Source organism: Triplophysa dalaica, chromosome 10 (genome assembly GCF_015846415.1).
Source record: "Triplophysa dalaica isolate WHDGS20190420 chromosome 10, ASM1584641v1, whole genome shotgun sequence".
Lineage (NCBI taxonomy): Eukaryota > Metazoa > Chordata > Actinopteri > Cypriniformes > Nemacheilidae > Triplophysa > Triplophysa dalaica.
In genome coordinates, this window is record NC_079551.1 from 19536374 (window position 1) to 19556400 (window position 20027).

General features: G+C 37.3%; 1 protein-coding gene across 1 annotated transcript in view; it reads right to left on the bottom strand.

The window, feature by feature from the left end:
- The window catches only part of si:dkey-49n23.1 (semaphorin-3D), a 48192-nt gene that overhangs the window by 21009 nt on the left and 7156 nt on the right, over nucleotides 1-20027 (bottom strand). The window contains exon 2 of the mRNA XM_056759083.1: nucleotides 11571-11765. Within this exon, the coding sequence (XP_056615061.1) occupies nucleotides 11571-11706 (136 nt within the window). The 5' untranslated portion in view covers nucleotides 11707-11765. The remainder of the gene's footprint in view (nucleotides 1-11570; nucleotides 11766-20027) is intronic.

A 20027-nucleotide genomic window follows, 5' to 3' on the forward strand; every position in this document is an offset into this window, starting at 1 on the left:
GTTCAATTCATTAACTATGTGACCATTGATTTGCCAGGAAGGGGGTCTTTCATTCACTATAAGTATTAAGTGTTTCAAAATCCAAGTTGCCGAAAGATTTAAGGGGTCAGAGTTTACGTCTTAATTGTGAACCGAAACACGTGGATTAGGCTCTGAAACGGATTAGGCCACCCAGCACTCTATTTATCGCTGAGCTTTTATTTCCAAACATCTCTGCCCTCTGTAATGAAGTGTCTTCCCAAATCCGATATTATTCAGACTAAATCCTGAAAATCAAGTCCAGAGTTGTTTTCCTCCTAGCGCGCTTGAAGTTGACCGCCGGTGAGTTCACAGCGTTGAGAGATCGTAAACACGAGAGCTGTGGTGTGTGACTCCAGACGTTCGTGATCTCCGCTGGAGCTTCGCCAAACACCTGTAACAATCTCGTGCTTATCGCACAAGGTCAGAGGCCAATGGAAATGAAGAGAGACGGGTACAACTCACAGTAAACACTGGGAAATGAAGGGGCGTGTCTCTAATGAAGCATAGACGCGGCTTGTTTGTGACAGCCCAATAACGTCACGACTGATTGGCTGTGGGGCTATTGCGCGCATGAATGGTTTTAATCAGTCTATTCAGATTACAGATCTCTATGTCAGTGACCAACAGTTTACAAGATCTTAACATGAATCTAGTTTAAAACACATGGTCACAGGGGAACCTGAACTTAACCTGGAAATGTCATATTTATCACATACTATTAAAATAGTTAGGCCTGTTAGGGGCAGCAAGAGCACTGTCAGATTTAGTGTCATAAGAGTCCACGGAGGTCTTCATTATGAAATGATTTCGTATTTAAGCCTTGAAAACGAACTAAAAAATGTATTAAGGTATAAAAAAAGTTTCTTAACTTTAAAACAGTTTTTCTAGCTATTATTTGAACTATTACTAGATAACGTAGTCTTTAAACCTATTTAAATTAAACCTAAATATGAATATGTATTATGCACTTTGTTTATAATATTATTATTACTTATAATATAGTATTGTCATATAAACAAAATATTATTATTAATATTTGTTATGACCTATTATTTATGTCATTGCTATTATTATAATCATTATATATTTTTTTGTTGCAACTGTTCTTTATGGATGCAATAAAACAAGATTTAGTTGTGTAATATGACTTCCTATTTCATTTACTTTAAATCAGGTGTTTATCCTTTGTTATGAGCACAGGACTGTAACACAACCCTGACATTTTTAACAAATAAATTAATTCAAATATTTATTTAGAAATATTAAATAAATTCATAGGTCTGGGTAAGATGGGTGGACTGTCTTTTTATGAAAAGTCTTTTTATGGACTGTAAAAATACTTTTTTATTTTACAGAATTTTCGACATATTTTTAAATATGGTAAAAAAGCCAAATTATAGAAATAGACTGCAAATTTACATCTTAGTGGTAAAATAGCATAAAAAACGTTTTTATAAAAAATAATTATATGTAAATGTTATCTAAATGTGCCCCAGATGCAAGAATATTACAGAATATTTTTCTTTACTTTTTTAGTGTGGGTGGATAGATAGATAGATAGATAGATAGATAGATAGATAGATAGATAGATAGATAGATAGATAGATAGATAGATAGATAGATAGAGATAGATAGATAGATAGATAGATAGATAGATAGATAGATAGATAGATAGATAGATAGATAGATAGATAGATAGATAGATAGATAGATAGATAGATAGATAGATAGATAGATAGATAGATAGATAGATAGATAGATAGATAGATAGATAGATAGATAGATAGTTAGTGGATTATAGTGGAGATTAGTTGTATAACAGACCCTTCAGAGGTCATTGACAGATTCAATCTCTCATCAAGCAGTGGGGAGTCCGTTCTTCTCATTAACTCACATTTCATCAAGCAACTGGGCGTAAAGCTTGAGTGACAGGGGCATATAAGGAAGATATCTTGATCAAGAAAATATCTCCCTGTCTTCATGTACATCTGTGTCCCACAGCTTGAATAAGCAAACGGCTGTGCGGTATCAACATCAACATGTAGGTGGATCTGGTTGTGTAGATCTGTCCCATCTGCTGTAGCAAGGGATGCGTGTCAACATAGAGGTTTGCATCTGTTGGCCCGCTGTTCCAAACTTTCAGGCAGACCCCTCAAATCTGCTCGAAAGTTAAGATGGTAGCTTGAACATGATGAAAATAGACTATATTGGAAAATTTAAAACCGTGATTTTATTACAAGCTGGTAGATCATCTTGGATCAAAGATAAACCTACTTGGACGAATTGCAAATCTGCTGTCTGAAAGACTTTCAAGACCAGGTTTGGAGACTTGAAAGCCAGGTTAGAGTGTAAAAACCAGCTGCCAAATGTTAAATAGCCAACTCTTTTTTTCTGCTAGATGAATAAATGTAAATGTGCCAGGCTTTCCTTTTGAGAATGGAAAATTCAAGTGACGCATGTATTTTATACATTTTCTTCTCCGAGGTCTTATGTTTTCTATACACTGAATATAACTCCTTTATTCCTGTTGTTGTTCTTTTTTTAAGACGGCTCTAAGTGCTTTTGGCACATCTGTAATGGCTCAAGAGTTGCATATAAAGTAAATGAAGCATGACTCATGGACTAATGATAACAACTTAATTACTCTGTAGTGTAGAAACACTCAACAACAAAAGTGAGCTTCCTACTGTAACCCTGGCAGGATTTTAAGGTAGGTAAGTGTGTGCGCTCCCAATGCAAGGGCTTGATCCAACATCCAGAAAGAAGGATTATGCTACCCTTTAAAATATCTTTGGGCAAAACTCTGAAATGGCATCAAAGGCATAACACTGCGAATGCAATCCACAAATAAAATGTAAAGTTACGTGAAAAACTTGTCATTTTACTTTAAAAAAATCGTATTTTATGGGTTTTGTCCTAGTACACCATCTGTTGACAGTTTTTACAGGATTCTTTTACAGGATTTTTTACAGTGTTTACAATGTATTTCAATTGAAAAATACTTATTATACTATATGTCAACTTTTCTTTGATTAAATAGAATTTTTACCAAATTTTAGTTTTATTACTGCAAAAAATAACCATTTAAAACTGTTATATTCCAGTAGCTTGGGTGCCAGAAAAAAGTGAAAAATTTTAGGTAAATTATTTTGTTGTTTTATAGTTGTTATTTAATGTTTTCTGTAAATTGACTGTTTTTATCCGCATTTCAAAAATACATGAAAATTCTGTAAAATCATTTGTTACAGTGTATGCTTATTATAAGACGTCATTGTTAGCTTTCTAGCGTGTCAAACTCTATTGGAATCAGTTGTTGGTACAGTTAAGACCTCTTCTTTCTACTTTACGTGCACAAAAAGTCTTCTCAAACAATGACACCTTTAAAGGCAGCTGCCTATGTAAAAAAATAGACAGCAAGTCGGCTCGATTGTTTTTTAACCGAGCTTCAGAGTGTGTTGAGACTGAACCATCCCTGACCTGTGAAATATGTGCTGAAATGTCTTTCGCGTAACATCTGGAATCTGTGGTTTCAGGAAAGCTGCCCTCGCTGTCGTTTGGACCAGACTTACGTATAACTCCAGCAATCTCAATTCCGCACACACCAACCATTATGTGCATACCATCATTTTTGCAATTTTCCAGAAAAGCAGAAATGAGCTGTAATGCAAAAATGTCCCCAAACATGTATTTGACTAATAGCTGCGATTAGAGGATTTGTGCGTACACAAAGTGCAGATAGATTTGATTTGAAGGGAATAAACGTTAAGAAAATAGTATAACAATTCAAGTTACGATAATTCAATTTTAGAATAAACATATGGTGTGTAAGCGATCTACCGTACATAGCAAATAATGATACCCACTACCCAGCAAGAGATCTAAAGATAAGATTTTCTCCAACTTGATGAGGAAGAAAAGGAGACCAGAATCAAATCATCCACGAAAACATTACGAACTCTGACTGACCCTCCTGTAACACTGCGGTCGATAGTTTAACCACAAAGTCAAAAACATAGATCAGATGCTGTTGTAATCTGATTTACAAAAGAAATGTGATCTTTCTTTGACGAACCGTGATACTTTTCGCCTTATCTTGTTTCTAGTTTAATAACAACTCACACAAGCGTAACAGCATTACAAAATTGAATAATATACGATTGTGGTTTCTGAAATCCATGGGGCAATAAAAGCATGTATCTTGTGGTCGTAGCACAACATTGAGGTTTTATTCTCACTGAAAGTGTCTGAATAAGAATACATTTGGATTTAATGAATCTGGTCTGAATAGGAGTGGATCTGCCAAGTGTTTGCAATAAAACAGAATTAGCAAGAATGCTTCAGGCTGGCACTTAATGGCAACCAATAAAACATTACGCGTTTCCCAAGAGCTTCTCTCACAGAAGACAATTCTGACTCTTAAGAGACAGTAAGGATTATAACTTTTATGAGCGTGTTTACTCTCCACACTTGCAAATGCCAACCTACCGCATACAGTATATAGTAACAACTTTTAAAATATATGATGGTTGCTGTTACTTAAGAAAATGAGCCAAGTAATGTTTCCAAACTGATTCCCATAAGGTGTTGAATTTCAGCGTTATCCAAAACGTAACGATTATCATTTACTTAACAGAACAACAGAAGTCAGTGGGAGGTCGATTCAGAGCGTGTACAACGTGAACTGTGAGAACACCAGTCGTGTTTGTTTTGTCTTTGTATCGGGTGGCCGGGCGACATCCTTCTACTGTTTTTCAATGCCAAGACGCATCAAAGTCTCCCTGCCAGGCCATTTCCAGCTGTTTGTTCAGAGGGATCGCGGGGAACGTTCAAGGTGCAAATGTTGCTTGATCGGGTTTCCTCCTGTGAGAACAGGTCTAAAAGGAACTGGCTTCGGGGCTTTAGTATGTGCTGTTGATCTGCTCCCAAGTTAAACAGTACTATTGAGAAGCTTCTAAAACATCCCTGATATCTCAAATGTTTGAAATTAAAGGGATGGTTCAACTGAATATGAAAACGTGTTCATCTTGTTTTGACCCCAATGTTATTCCAAACCTTTATGACCTTCTTTCTTCTGCAGTACACAAAAGAAGATATTTGGAAGAATGTTGGTAAATAAACCACATTGACCTCCATTGACTTCCATTGCATGAACACAAAACCAACATTTCTCAAAACTCAAAACTTCTTCTTGTGCTTCTTCTTGTGTTTTCTTGTGTTCCACAGAAAAATACTCATATTTCCACCGACATAGGACTCATTTTCAGAAGCCTTTCAAGAAAAACAGATCTTTGTATTTGCTTGTGATTCGTGAAACATACACCAGATGATTGTCTCTCTAAGAGCTGAGGATGGGCTGTTAACTGTAGTCTTTCCTCATTCATCCCTCAAAGTCATTAATTTTCCTGTCCTCCACCATTTGTCTTTTTCATACTGTCTAGAAAGGCTTTCTGCAGTGATGGAGCACATTGGCTGACTCCATCTGAACCGACTTTGGGTTTCTCTATGGGTCAATGGCATCATGTCAATCTAATTACTCACAAGCCTCGGTTGCAAATGGCGTTCTGGGTCACCAGCATGAGCAGAACCAGGGCGAATAGGGAAAAGAAAAACTAAATGCATTCGGTTTCATTTATCAACCTCCAGTTCGTTCAGATGGGAATTAATGAATGTAGTGGAAGGTTTGGACTGCATGTTAAATTAAATCCTTTTTTCATGGCGAATCAAAATGCTCACGATTGTATTTAAAAAAATGTCACATCATTCATTTTGATGTCAGGAACATTTCTTTATGGCTAGAAAGTAAAGGTTAGAGATGCGTATTAGTTCACTGAATCTCAGCAATAAATCTAAAAGTGTAAATATATACTGGTGCATGTGTTTACAGAACTCTACAAATCTGTCCCTTTGTCAAAAATCATAAGAAAGAAAAACTGAGTAAAGAGATTCGATAACAGACAGAATTGTTTTAATATAATAGTTTATGCATAAATGCTTGAAGGGAGTTTAAAAAAATGGTTTTTTAATCCATCTAAAAATGTTAACAGAACATGATTTATTTTGTGAGAACTGATTCCTCCAAGGATAAATCCACTTCATGCTCCAACATGATTAATTTTAACGGTGTCAAAAAAAGTCTATAATCTATCAAGAAGTTTGGAATCCATCGATTGAACCCAAAGCTGCCAACACCAAAGCCGCACACACATCCCACAAACCCCCATCCCATCTAAAAAGATTAAAAAATAAAACCTAGCCACATGTTCAGTGGGATACGGCGTCCATTTAGTTATTATGGTTGTAATGGCATCTCTCTGACAGTTGGAGGTCATCCTCACGGCCTGCCTCATAAACCATTGAACTACTGCAAACCGCTCCATAAACCATTAATGGCACTAATGTCAATTCATTTCCCAATGGTATTCTCACTTGTGTACTCTGGTGTTTGTTTTTAAAAGACTTTTCTTAACTTTACGGCCAAAGTTAGGAAGTTGTTGTACTTCTTCAAACTTGTCAAACTTATGATCACTGAACTTTCACAATTCCTGTCTGCAACAACCATCACGCACTGAGAATTAACATTAGTTTGTGCAACAATCGCAATGCACTTATGTTTTTAAGGAAGAGTTAATAAAAAGGTTAATTCTCTCATTGTTTACAATCTTATAGCAATTCGTAAATCGAATCGTAATTCATAAGCCCGATTGGCTGATTTTTCTTGTTTTTAACAAACTTTTTTAATACGTTCATGATATTTTCTTTCATACAACATAACTAAATATACGTTTCCTTGTTAAGTTATTTAATCTTGATTTAAAAAATATTTGTGTATTTTTGTACAATCTGCTTTCGCATCAGGGATGGTAAAGTTTTGGGGTAAACCATCTTTTTAATTTTTGTATATTGTAAATTGTATTTTTTCTAAGATTTACTTTGTAAAAATTCGTACGAATTAGGCTTTACATAAAACAGTTAAGTTTCTTGTGCGATCAAGCTGTGTCATATCAAACCTGTATTCTATATCAAAGTCTTTTTACTCCATACAGTATGTAGTGTGGTATGTTAAACTCAATTTTCGGTCAAACAGTTTTTTGTCTTTCATGAAAGTGAAAGAGTCTTCTATTTACAAAATACATGTTTGAAACAACATATTAGTTTATGGTGTACTGTTCCTTCAAATGTTTTCAAGTAAAAGGACATTTACTGCTCTATTGAGTTACCGACATGGACAACATTCATAATATGCTGGAAGGACCCTAGAGGGGTCTAAGAAAAATTACTTTCTGAGGACCGGCACATGCAACTCTTTGTGGTCGTGACCTCCACGTTTTTTGGACTAAACGCTTCTCTCTGGGGTTTGACGTGGTCCTACAGACCCACAGCTCTGATGAGAGGCCTCCAGTACATCACCTCCGACTTCAGAGCTGTTTTTTTTATTACGTTCTGTAACACGTCATCTCCCTCAGGGGCCGCGGGGTGCATGTTTAATTGCTTCAGTGCCAAACTGTAGGAGCTGAAACTGTGCTGGCAAACACAAGAACACACAGTCGTGTGCCGCTTAAGTGCAGTGTGTGAGAGATACTTCAACCAAGTGAGGCAACCCAGATCCTATGACCCGACCCATAGCGGTGCCCCTGTTGCTTCGCTCAAGTCTCATCATCTACCATAGTTCTGAAGGTCTTATCTGCTGAGGATGAGTGAAATGGCTTTCGTCTTTATCGCCGATGGTCACAAGGCATGCTGTGTTTCAGTGCAAGGGTCGATTGAAAAAAGCATAAGGTTTAAAGTTTAATGTTTGTGCTTAGGGAAAAGGTCTTGATTATTAAATGAAGATCATTAAGGAATGTTAAAATCAGACATTAAAGGAATATTTCCATGTAAAACAAGACAATCCGTGACATCTTTTTGATCTCCGCAGAGACCAATTTTATGTGTCCCTCAATTGATGGAGATAAACAATAAACATGTCGTGCAACTTTTGTTTGTCTGTAAAAGCCCTTGCATTCATCTTTCAGATCATAACCTTCATTTTCATTTTGTGCTTTTTGAATTACTTTAATTGTCTTAGCCTCAAATAAGCAGCGTTCTTCTAGTTGTGCCTGTCCAATAAAAACACCCCGACAGAGTAATTAGACCCCTCTAAGACCCCGGGACCCCGAGTCATCTGCCGTGCTTATCTTCTGCACTTTGTTTCCATAGATACAGAGGGGTGCAGAGTCAGGGGTCATCACAGTGACACAGTTTTGTGTAAGCGATTAAAAAATACATCCCACAGGTCACATTCTATATGCCGTCAAAGCTGTATTTCTGTCATGAGAGAGAACATAATAAAAATGTTTTACAGTCTCACTTTGACTAAAACTCTGAGGGGTGGTATGAAAAAGCTCACTGAATTTCACGCCTCTGTTTTAAAAATGGCACTGTGAACGACAAAGGAAATCTTAATGTCATGATTTCTGGCCTTCTTTTAACTTACCCTGAGATTTCTCATTGATAACTACTGGTAAAGATGAGATTTGTTTATTTGTTTGAAGCCAATTTGACTCCTTTTTACTTAAATTGATCCTACTTACTTCTCACATTTTGGTTTTTATATTTGGCAGATGCTTGTATCCTAATTATATCCATCTTGCTCATTTGAAACAACTTTCCTATTCAGCTGACATCACCAAGCACTTTTATTTTCCAACCACCTGTCGAATAACGAATAACTTTTTGACCGTTCAATCAATTCAGAATGTCTCTACATATTTTTAAAAAGACTATACAAATGTATGTTCTGTTTTGCAACTAAACAACATCGCGGATGCAAAATAAGTTGTGATTACCACTTCATGTTGATCTTGAAGACTACTTCACTCTAAAAAATAAAGGTACCGTACTACACAATATCACAAGGTTAAAAACAAACTGGGCTCTCCTTCACCATCACTCTCTTGCTCACACTTGCCTGAGTAGTAACAGGGCTCATTCTCATCATCATCATGGATTATTTAAAAGGTGATCTCTTAGGTAACTATTGTTTGGTCTTAGTAGGAGTTTTAGGACTGATCTCCTGGTAAGATTTAAGAAGATGCTTGCTGGTGACATTTTCTTATTCAGCCACAACCAGTCTTTCAAGCTTAAGGCAAGTCATTTTTACCATCAATGGTAAAACAATTAACAATGCAGAGGTCATGGGTTCGATCCCAGGGGATTGCACAAACTTAGAAACAAATGTATTGCAATGTAAGTTGCTTTGGATAAAAGCGTCTGACAAATGCATAAATTTAAATGTCATGAAAATCTTAATATATCTTCAAGTGTTCATTTTTAAATAATTTTGGTTGTAATGAAGATTTCATTAAAAAAGGACAGGTGACATTTCTTTGTTTACGATTGAGTCAACAGGGAATATGGGCAGGACCACGATACTGTGTTGCACTTCGTACTCCCCATTGCACAGACTTTGGCTCTACTGAAATGCCCAGGCTCCAAACTGAAGTTTTGGCGTATCATGTCAGCTACCATCAATCAATTCATTAAATGGAAGGTATCACGCTGTCCATCTTGTATACAGTCTATGGGCCTGACATATGTTCCTTCTCAAATGGAAGTATTTGCAAGTGCAACTTGTTTGAAATGGCCCTTTTTATTTTCACACTTATAACATCTTTCTAAATAAGTGCTTCAATGACTTGTTTTACAAAAGCTTTATTTGAAAGTCAAATCTGACCAGAAGCAGACCCTTAAAACATCCCATCTTTAATTTGCCCTACACTGTGTTTTTTGGGATGAAGTCAGATTCCACTGAACGTCTGCTATCTTCACTCCACACAGACTATGAAACGCAGCTGTCAAAAGCAGACAGTTGGGTGTGAAGCCAAAAATTCTTGCCGACTTGGAGAAATCAAGACATTTAGTCATTCTCGAGTGCCAGGAATGTTTCTTTTGGTTTTAATCCACCCATCTGCCAGCAAGACGATCCTCAAAATTACAGGGAGTTTCACTGGCCAGCGGGAAAGTCACAGTTCATTGGAATATCAATTGTATGTCTGTCTGCCAGTAGAGATTCAGCTTCAGAGGTTAAACAAGCAGCAAGCAGGGAAGTTGACTGAGGTCAAACACAATGATTTCGTTTTAAGTTGAAAAGGTTAAAATAACCTTCAACAAAAGTATCAGGAGTGAGTATTGTAGGTGGATTATTTATACAACTATTGAAGATGAGTGAAGGGATAAAACTTAATTTTTCATGATGAACCTTAGGGCAAACTCAAAGTTCTTACATTACATCAACCCCTCCTCAACAGAAGAGGTATTGTAAACCATAAAGAATAAGATTGGCAATTTTGGATATTCAAACCAATCCACCCGAAAAGCCACCTTTGTATTCCTTTTTCCATCTCTAGCTTACCTTTTAAACCTGATTGAGATACCTGCAAGACAAACAAGTCGTTTCTCACTTCTAATAAATAACGTCTGAGTTTTCAGTCTCCGCTTGTAAACCCAGGCGCCGCAAAGATGATGTATACGTCAGTACCTTCCATTAACAGCTCGGGAGATAATGGGAAGCACATTTACATTGGAGGAACAATATAGTGTCCGACGCCGCCGTATACAGAATCTTCCTGTCAGGAAGCTGGCTCAGTCTCTCAAGTTCCTGAAAGTTCTGAGGGGTCAGTAGACAGGTCAACTATGACGCTTATAATGGGAGAGGCCTTGGGAGATGAGCGACTCCGTGGCGGTGGTGTCCAGACAGACGGAGAAAGATGTAGTGACGTAATGTTGGGTGGCTAGCGCGATCGCAAAAATGCAAAGGTTATTTCTTCAGAGCTAACGTAGTTTTAAAAATGGGGTTCGGAAATTAAATGTAAGTTTCTGTAAATTGTATGATGCTAGGTAGGCCTAACGCTATTATTTTTTAAATACATTTAAATAAAAATAAAATGTTTATTTGGAGTCAAACATATTAACAAAATGCTTCAACTTGAATATACTTGACTTGGCAAACATAACACGGGCTAACAAGACACAACTGGAGACAACTAAGGAACGTCTCCCCCGTTGCTTTGTATCTTATTAAGTACAACGACCTTACAGATCTAACGCAGCTAAACGGAAATAAGACACGGCAGATTGATCTTTCACTAATGGTGCTCTTATTAAAGACTTTGCAGAGATGTTTAATGTGAGGATCTGCAGACTGCCACAGCAAAGAGGCTTGGACAATGTTACCATTAATACTGTCGACTGAAATCGAATGATTTCATTATTAAAGTATTACAGTAACAATGTGACTTTTTTTCTTTGGCCACCACAACACAATAACATGCGCTTACGCAAAGATATTTGCATGATAGACTAGTCTCCTTAAATAAATTCAAAACAGATGTGTGCCCATATAGTTTTTTAACTTTGAGTGTGAGGTTTTATCTTTGTGAGGCTGATGCCTTAAAAGGGAGCTCGCAATGTAAGCAGTGGCATTGGTCATTTTTATGGAGGTCACTGATTGTAAAAATATGTTCAAGTATCTGTACATGTTTGTAAAGGAGAGAGAGAGATCGAGTTCTGACCTGTATGAGAGAGCTGTAGTCGTGGTATATTTTGACCTTCTGAATTATCGGACCACACAAGAGGCAACACCAACTGGAGCAGAGTGACCAGCAGTGGACTGTATCGCCCAGTCCTCCACAATCCCACAATCCTCATCTCCAGCTTCCTCTAGTCTGTCAGTACAGCGTGTCTTCTGTCACATCACTTTTGAAGCTCTGGAGAAATAAACAGATGTCAAAATTGTATGTTTGATTAAATACAGAACTGTTATAGATAGAGTCAACATAAAATATTGCTCGCAACTTCAGGAATTGATTCTATAAAGGAATTGGTTACAATAAAACAAGAGAAGCTAGGCGTTCTTTAATTTGTTGTTGATTTTAAACCCATTTATATTTTTTATATAATATATAAAATATGATTTTTGAATCTTAATAATGCAAACAAAACTTAAACACCAAAACCAAAATTTTTCCCAAGATTTAATCCAAGGTATTGAAAAATAACTATGAGCATTAGACTCCAATTTATAGACAGAAAATACGCTTTTGTAAACAACAAACGTTACATGTGTCTACCAGACTGTTTACCCCACATCAAACAAAAAATGCTTTGCCTCAGGATGGTAAAGATTCCCAAAGACATTCTTTTACAATGACACGAATCCTTCGTATGTCATGTTATCTAAACAGAAAACAGATCACAACCCCCTGCCTCAGGGATTCCACCTACCAGGAAGAAGCACGCAAGCACCGGCCGTGTGTCACTGACGGCCTCCTCAGATCCAAACCGTTTGGTCAAACCAACAGATGACAAAAGCGACAAATTCTTTAAGGATTATTGATATTACTCGGGCTGACTGAAAATCCAACACCTCTGAGCGTGCGAGCGACACCTCGGGTTTGCCACGGTGCGACAATGAGGCTCACGCAAAGAGGGAAATCGAGGCATTGTTTCCAGAAAAGTTCCCATGCCTTATCAGCCGCCCCGATCTTTATGTTCTTTCCTTCAAGAGGTCACCGTACGTAAACAAGTCCAATGCGCAACTTAGAAACACTTCAACAGTTCCTCCCGTGAATTCCTCCGACCGTCGATGGACATGGACTGTTAGCATCTTCGATAAGATGGATTTCGGCCAACTTGCGTATGATGTACTGTGTTGAAAATCCAAGAATAGGATCTCATTGAAAGTTCTGCACTTTTTGTGCTGGCACTCAGGGGAACTATTTTCCCATGATGAGGGTATTGTATGTTAGACCACAGAGCGCCACTTAGGGGACCCCCGGGGACGGTCACGAACCGAGAAAAATGGGCAAGGCCTCAAACAAATGCAAAATGAAGATAGGCTTTCTCTTATGCTCCATTCATCGATTCAAAGCTCATTCACCATTACTAAGACATAAAAACTCAAGTGAGACGGAAACCAATGGCTCCCAACTGATGTGCGTCTTGTTTGGTGAAATGACTTTTGGGTAAATTTCTGCGGGTAAATACCTGCGTTTATCAGACACTCGATACTGAGGATATATATTTCAGTTTGATTTAAATACTCAAGGTTAACAGATGCAAAGAAATTGGATATTCTTATGGCCTTGACTTGACAGCATATTACGCCCCCAGGGGTGATTTACACCTTGCGCTCGTGATATCTTACCAGGGTAAGAAGCTGGATTTATTGCGTTGGCAGCAGCACAGGTGCTCGAGGACCGACCGGAGAAGCTTATTAGCTTAACCGACTCAAACCTATGAATCTTCTTGAGAAAGTAAGCACATCATTCTTGACTCAACAGCAACTACGCATGAGTTGTGCCAGGTGGTGATGATCTGGCATATACTAATATGGCATATTTTTTAAGATTATTCATGTAATATATCATGTCGCTTTTAGCAGTGAATGAATATGACTGGCAAAGCATGAAAGTTTTGAATTAGTGTTTTAACAAGAATTTCCTTCTATGATCTTGATTATTGAGTGAGGTGAGATATGGTTTCAATCATATTTAATGACTCTGTGGAGGCATGTAGCATCCTGAGACAGTTTGTGCTGACAACTTAGAGTCTGAATAGTTATAGCCCTAAGTAAGCCAGACTTCTAATGATTGGCATGGAGACTGATCTACTTTTCCAGCAGCAAAACGACATATTTAGTGAGGAAGAGGCTGTGTAACAGACATCTAGGGTCTGAATTCGATGATGCCACAATAATAAGAAAAACTCAAGTTCAAAGCTGTCTCGTTGAACAAATGTGCAGAACTCAATATAGAGACTTTATGATTAGAGTTACTGTCCATATAAATGTAGCTTTCCTTTAGCTCAGTGGTTATAACATAGTGCTAGCAACACCAAGGTCATGGGTTCAATCCTAGGAATTTCATATGGTGATACAATGTAAGTCACTTTAGATAAAAGCATCTAATGCATTCATGTAAATGTAAAAGTAACAAGTAGTGATAAAGAACACATAATGTAGCATAATAAATTGTGGACTGATATAAACTATAAAATATTAATTTACAGCCTGCACTTTGAAGTGGGAATGGCATTGTGTTGTGTTATAGAGTCAACAAAAATGGATTACATAACATAAATAATGGTTGATGTACTGGCAGATATTGATATACTTACTAAAATATTTTTATATTTTCCTCGTATTAACAAATTAAATGAAATTCAATACGATGAAATTCAATTCAATTCAATTATTTTAATAAATAAAAAAATAAGATTAATTTGAGTAGCAGCAATTTGACAAACTTTTTTTATTTATACAGATACCACAATTTGATCGGCATTGGGAATTATTTTGGCCTCGATAATTGTGAAAATCTCATATCCTGATAGACCTCATCTAAACCCAGACACCTGGAAGTTGTGCAGCACTGGGCCAAACTAATTGGTATGACAAAAAATCATAAAGACAGGCAGAAAATCAGACAAACGTTGGCTGTACAACACCTGGTCATCAACTTTTTCAATATGAGGAAAGAAAACAAACAAACTGTAATTGTGGGAAAGCCATCAAGCCGAGGGAAGAGGAAGTTGTTCATATTAACTCACTTCCAGTTGACAAAACCACACAACGTGAAAAATGGCATCTCATTCCGGAGCCTGCTTCCTTGGCATCTTTAACAACCCAAAAACAGACACTTTAAACCACAGACTGATGGGGTCCGATTTGGGGGTCCGGAGCAAAAATCACAAGATGGTGAAACAACGGTACGTTTGTACCTTACGAGTTAAGAAGCATGCTGCGACACTTCCAGTACAAAAAGTCAAGGATGATGGAAATCCTACAAACACCCCAAGCAGCGGACAGGAAAACAATTATCCCTGCAGGGCTTCACATTGTATGGGACTTTGTCAAGGTAACGGATGAAAACTCTCACTTCCTGTCGGCTCTGTGACCAGAGAGAATTCTGGGAACGGCGGGAGCTTTTCACTATTCTGCTCCAATGATCTCTATCCAGATCATTGGCCTACAGACTTATTCGCTTCTCTCCGGAGAAGTACCATTAAAACCAGAACAACAATCGGCCTGAACAGATTAGAAAAATGAAAAGATTTTCACGGGTGAAACATTTATACCGTGATATATACCGCCCAGAAAATTGGCTTTGTAAATTAAACTGTTTAAAATTGTAACTGGATTAAAAATGAGAAACAGAAACACAGTCGTTCAAAGAGAAATGTAAATTACGTATTCATTGAGAGTCTCGCTGTGAATGAAAAGGCGGGTCCGCGCGTTAAGATCTGCTCTGAGCCGTGAAAAGATCTAGTACCGAGTGAACAAACAACACTGGGCTCAACCAGCCGAAAAACAAGCAACATAGTCGCCCATTTAAACATGCACAAAGGCACCGGCTTAACATGGCGGGACATGTATCCATGGGCGCTTTACAACAAAACGCATTCTAATTCAGCCCTATTCTTTCTAAACCACCGCCATTCATGTCAAAAACGCAGAATTTTTCCTCAGGCAAGGAACTTTTACAATAAAACCGGCCTTATTATAATGCAAAACTCCTAGAAGTTTCTAGAAGCTTTTAAGAAATGAGGTGAAAAGGTTTGCTTGTGGTTTGATTTCCTAAACACGGGCATCTCAAGGGCGTGGGTCCAGGTGTCATATGAATCCCATGGGTAATGCCATGTTTCACTAGTGTTTAGGTTTTGACAACACAAATACAATGCCAGCGGCTCAAGACGTTTAGAATGGAGGAATTTACATGAATACGTCTTGGTAGACTACAACAACCAGTTTGTTGAGGCCATTAGGAAGACTTCATGAAGGATTATGGTTTCTCTGCAACATAATAATTAACAAGTGAGTAACAAATGCCTCAGGTGCCGGAGGTCGGGAAAGTAATGAGTTTGTACGCAAAGGAGAACTTAAAAATGAGGAGGTGTCATGTTTTCTTCAGTAGTGAAGGAGTGCCGTCAGTCAATGGACATTACAAAGCTCATGCACGCAAAAATACTTCATAAAGTATTTTTAAAAGTCATTGCAAGTTTATCAGGAACAGCACATTTTCTACAAGTGTGGCCAAAGGTACATTTACATGACAACAGTGTAGTAAATGTAAAAGTGTGTTTTTTAAATGTTTTGTCAACGTTGTCAAAACGATGCCCATGAACGCAGTTTCACGAAAATGACAAAAAGTGCTGTGATATGCATGTCAGGCCTGTAGTTGGCACGTATTTTTATGATTTTTTTGGATAAAAAGGTGTGTTGCATACATGGTGCCATGAAAACACCCTGCTTAATACAACAATAGAAACCCTCATCGAAATGTTATCCATTAAAATCATTATGAATAATTCCATAATTCATTATGAACCGTCAGTTTTTTCAGCACTATTCAAATAGTATTAATCTGCCAGATAACAAATCCATCACATACCAGTAGACAACATTTTAGTTTCCATTAAAACCAATACAATCCCCAATATAACCAATACATTTTTTGTGTGTTTTGGGCAGTTTTCCAATGTTTTTCTCATTCATAACCAAATAAACACACAAAATATTGAATGCTCCTTCATTTATAAGTCACTTTGGGAGAAAAGCATCTGCCAAAAGCTAAATGAATAAATATAAATGTGAAGGACTCAAGCAAAATGTTTAAAATGTTTTAACTGTGCTTTATCATGAAAAGAGTAGATGTAAAAGTGCCTTGTAACCTCACAGCCAACGTTTAAATAAAATTAAAAATGGTTGAACAAAAAAGTGGTACTTGTCCAACATTCATCTAAACAAACCCTCCCAATCTCTCAAAAGACAGACCTCCAGGACAGGCTTGGAAACTCTGCTTCGCTTCATAACCAAATAACCAAACACAACTTTGTCATGTAGTTCATGTGAAGCCTCAGTGGTTAAGTCCTTGCATCAGAGATTTATCACACCCCAGTGACTCTGAACATCTCAATAACAATCTGCACCTTACCATTCTCTACTGAAGTCTGGAATCAGTAGAGCAGGAAGATCACGTCTCCTTCACATACCAGCAGCTGAGCTCTGCTATCCTCACCTCTGGCAAGGTGAAGTGCACAATGAAGAGAGACAGATTTGCTCTCCACTTTGTTTGCAGTTTGACAGGATCCAGGTCTCCTCTACTTTGAAAGGAGATTTGATGGGCTGGTTTAAATATAATAAAAGATCAAATCATATTCAGAAGTCAAGTGTGTAATTTATCTGTGTTAAAAGTCTAAACTTAATATGTAGAGACAAGATTAAGCCATGTATTTGTAGACCAATTTCTCTATAAGATGCAAACGTGGCACTAAGCTCTGGAAATTTTAAACAATGCTCTTCTTGTTGGAGCGTTTTGGTAACAAATGGCACAGATTGTTAATGTCACTCTGTTTGGCCACGTTAGTGCTACGAAGATATAAAGTTTACTTTTTCTTGACCAGCATTCTGGGTTTTCAAAGGATCAGCAATGATAAACAATTCAAGTTTTCTTTTATTGTTGATTTTTTTATGACTTTATTCTAGTTATTCATCATGCATTTATTTACTTTAAAAAGTAACGAGCATGAAACAATGAGAAAAAAATCATGCCTTCCTTCTCAGGATGTGTATTATTAGTTTTGTATGGTGTATGTGCTCATGTGAGAGAAAGATAACAATAGATCGGCAAACATTTATTGTAACAGATTATTATGACTATGAATTGTGAAAATGGGTAAAATAAACGTCAGATAAAATCCTATAACTCAAACTTCCTTTATAAATTAGAAACACATGTATTAAAATAGATAACACTCTACAATAATGTTGTATTTCTTATCATTAGATGTAAAGCTGCATTAGAATTCATAAATCTTTTTAAAAGGAAAAAAAATACAGTCATTACTGCACATAACTGTCATTGTTTACTCACCCTCGAGTTCTGTTGAACTGACCGCAGAGAAAGATATTTGGTATATATAAGATATTTTTCCTACTATATAGGTCAATGGTGCCCCAGAACTGTTTGGTTAAACGCATTCTTCTAAATATCTTTCTCTGTGTTCATCAGAACAATATTTGGAACAGCAACTTGAGGGCAAGTAAATGATGATAGAATTTTAATTTTTGGGTGATCTTTTCCTCCAATGTTCGTTCATGGCGCATCTACAAATGTTAACAGATGCAACTTTTGATTTTTAAAAATGTGCTAAAAAATGTCAGTTCATGTTATGAAATACAACCTTATTGCAAAGTGTTACCAAAATAACTTATTATTAATTCACAACCCAAAACTGAGCTGTTGCTCAACTGTATGAGTAATACCAAAGTACGTTTACTGAAGTCATGCCACTCGGCGGCCATGTTTGAAACACCTCTGGGCAGCTATTTTCAACATAGTAAGTCCACAGTCCTATCTACTTGAATGGGGGAAGGCCAACATTTCTAAAATCGTACAAATAAACAGCATATTTCCATATTTCAATACTTAAACATGACATGAGCTGAATCATAACTTTGGTTTGCCAAGGTTAAATTGCGCTAAAAATCACCTTTTGGAGGTCGCCTCATCTACTGCGCCTGCACACAGACTGACAAGCACCTCTCAAGAGACCCGCCCCAGAGAATCGTCAGTCTTTACTGATTAATGATTGGCTCGTTTTACTGGAAGGCGGGACTTCCGTTGCTTCAGCGGCCAAATTGAGCGTTGCATTCCCTGCCCGTCAATGGTGCATCTTGTTAAAATTAACATCTTTGGTAATACATTGTTAAACTGTTCACAGTGTCAAAGAAGATTTATTTCCTATCTTTCTCTCAAAGTGACTGCTTTTTTACAACCCCATCCCCCACCTCATCCATAAACTGTAAATTGTACGATTGTCGTAGGAGCGAAATTCAGTGTAATTCAACGAGACGCCTTAATTCCCACTTCCTCAATGACATTCAACCTCATCACAGAGGATCTAAAAAAAGAGACGTTTACTTCTCCTCTCTTTTCTCAGTCAGCACCTGCAAGTGTCTGTGTCGGAAACGTATCCCGAATGGGAAAAGTCGTGAATGAACCAACAATTAGTTACCTTTCAACTTGCGTTTACTACTGGAGCTTTTAAATCAACATTTAGTCCAAGTGACCGTCAGGACCCATTACGGCTTGTCACACTAAAATAAACAGCCACCGGTCTGTACATTTTAAAACTGGGGAAATATCCAACATGTGACATGTTTGAAAATACAGTTACAGACAAAGTTTGGGAACTGGGGGAGTTATCCCAGCTGAAGAATCCTGAAGGAATGTTGTGGTAGAGTTTCCAGACAGCAGATATTGTTACAAAACAGAAAGGGAGTGAAAAATACATATTGCACATCCGTCAAAACTGTTAAAACAACTGTAGATACTTCTTTAAGGTCCCAAGAGAAATTGTTCTCCATACCCTAACCCTTATGCAATCTGCCATTGCCGATGGCAACTGAGCAGGAAACTGGTGGAAAGCGGAAAAACAATGTGCACAATTTTTGCCCGTTTCCAAGAATTCACAAGCCATTGCTGCTGGCAATTGTGTAAACACCTAATGAACAATATACATAGCAGGTCCCTGACCTAAGATACTTCTTCAAACTCTTTAAAACACAGCATGAAGCTCCCAGGCAAAGGATGGGGACAATTTTCTTATTAGCTTAGATTTCCTCTCAAGACTTTACAGTAAACTCCCCTTAGGTTCTGAAATCATGTCTTACACTCGACTACGATACACTTCACCAAACTAGATGATAGTCGGGTTCTGAAAATAAGAAATCTTTAAAAGAGATATTTCACCCTAAAAGTCAGTTCAATCCTCTATGATTTTGTTTCTTTTGCAGAACACAAAAGAAGATATTTTGAACAATGTTAATGATAACAAACAACATTGATCCCCATTGACTTCCATTGTACGAACACAAAACCACTCCGACATTTCTCAAAGTATCTTCTTTCCTGATACTGACCAATCAAAGAACACTCTTTACTTCACTCAAGTTTTATTATTTTCTA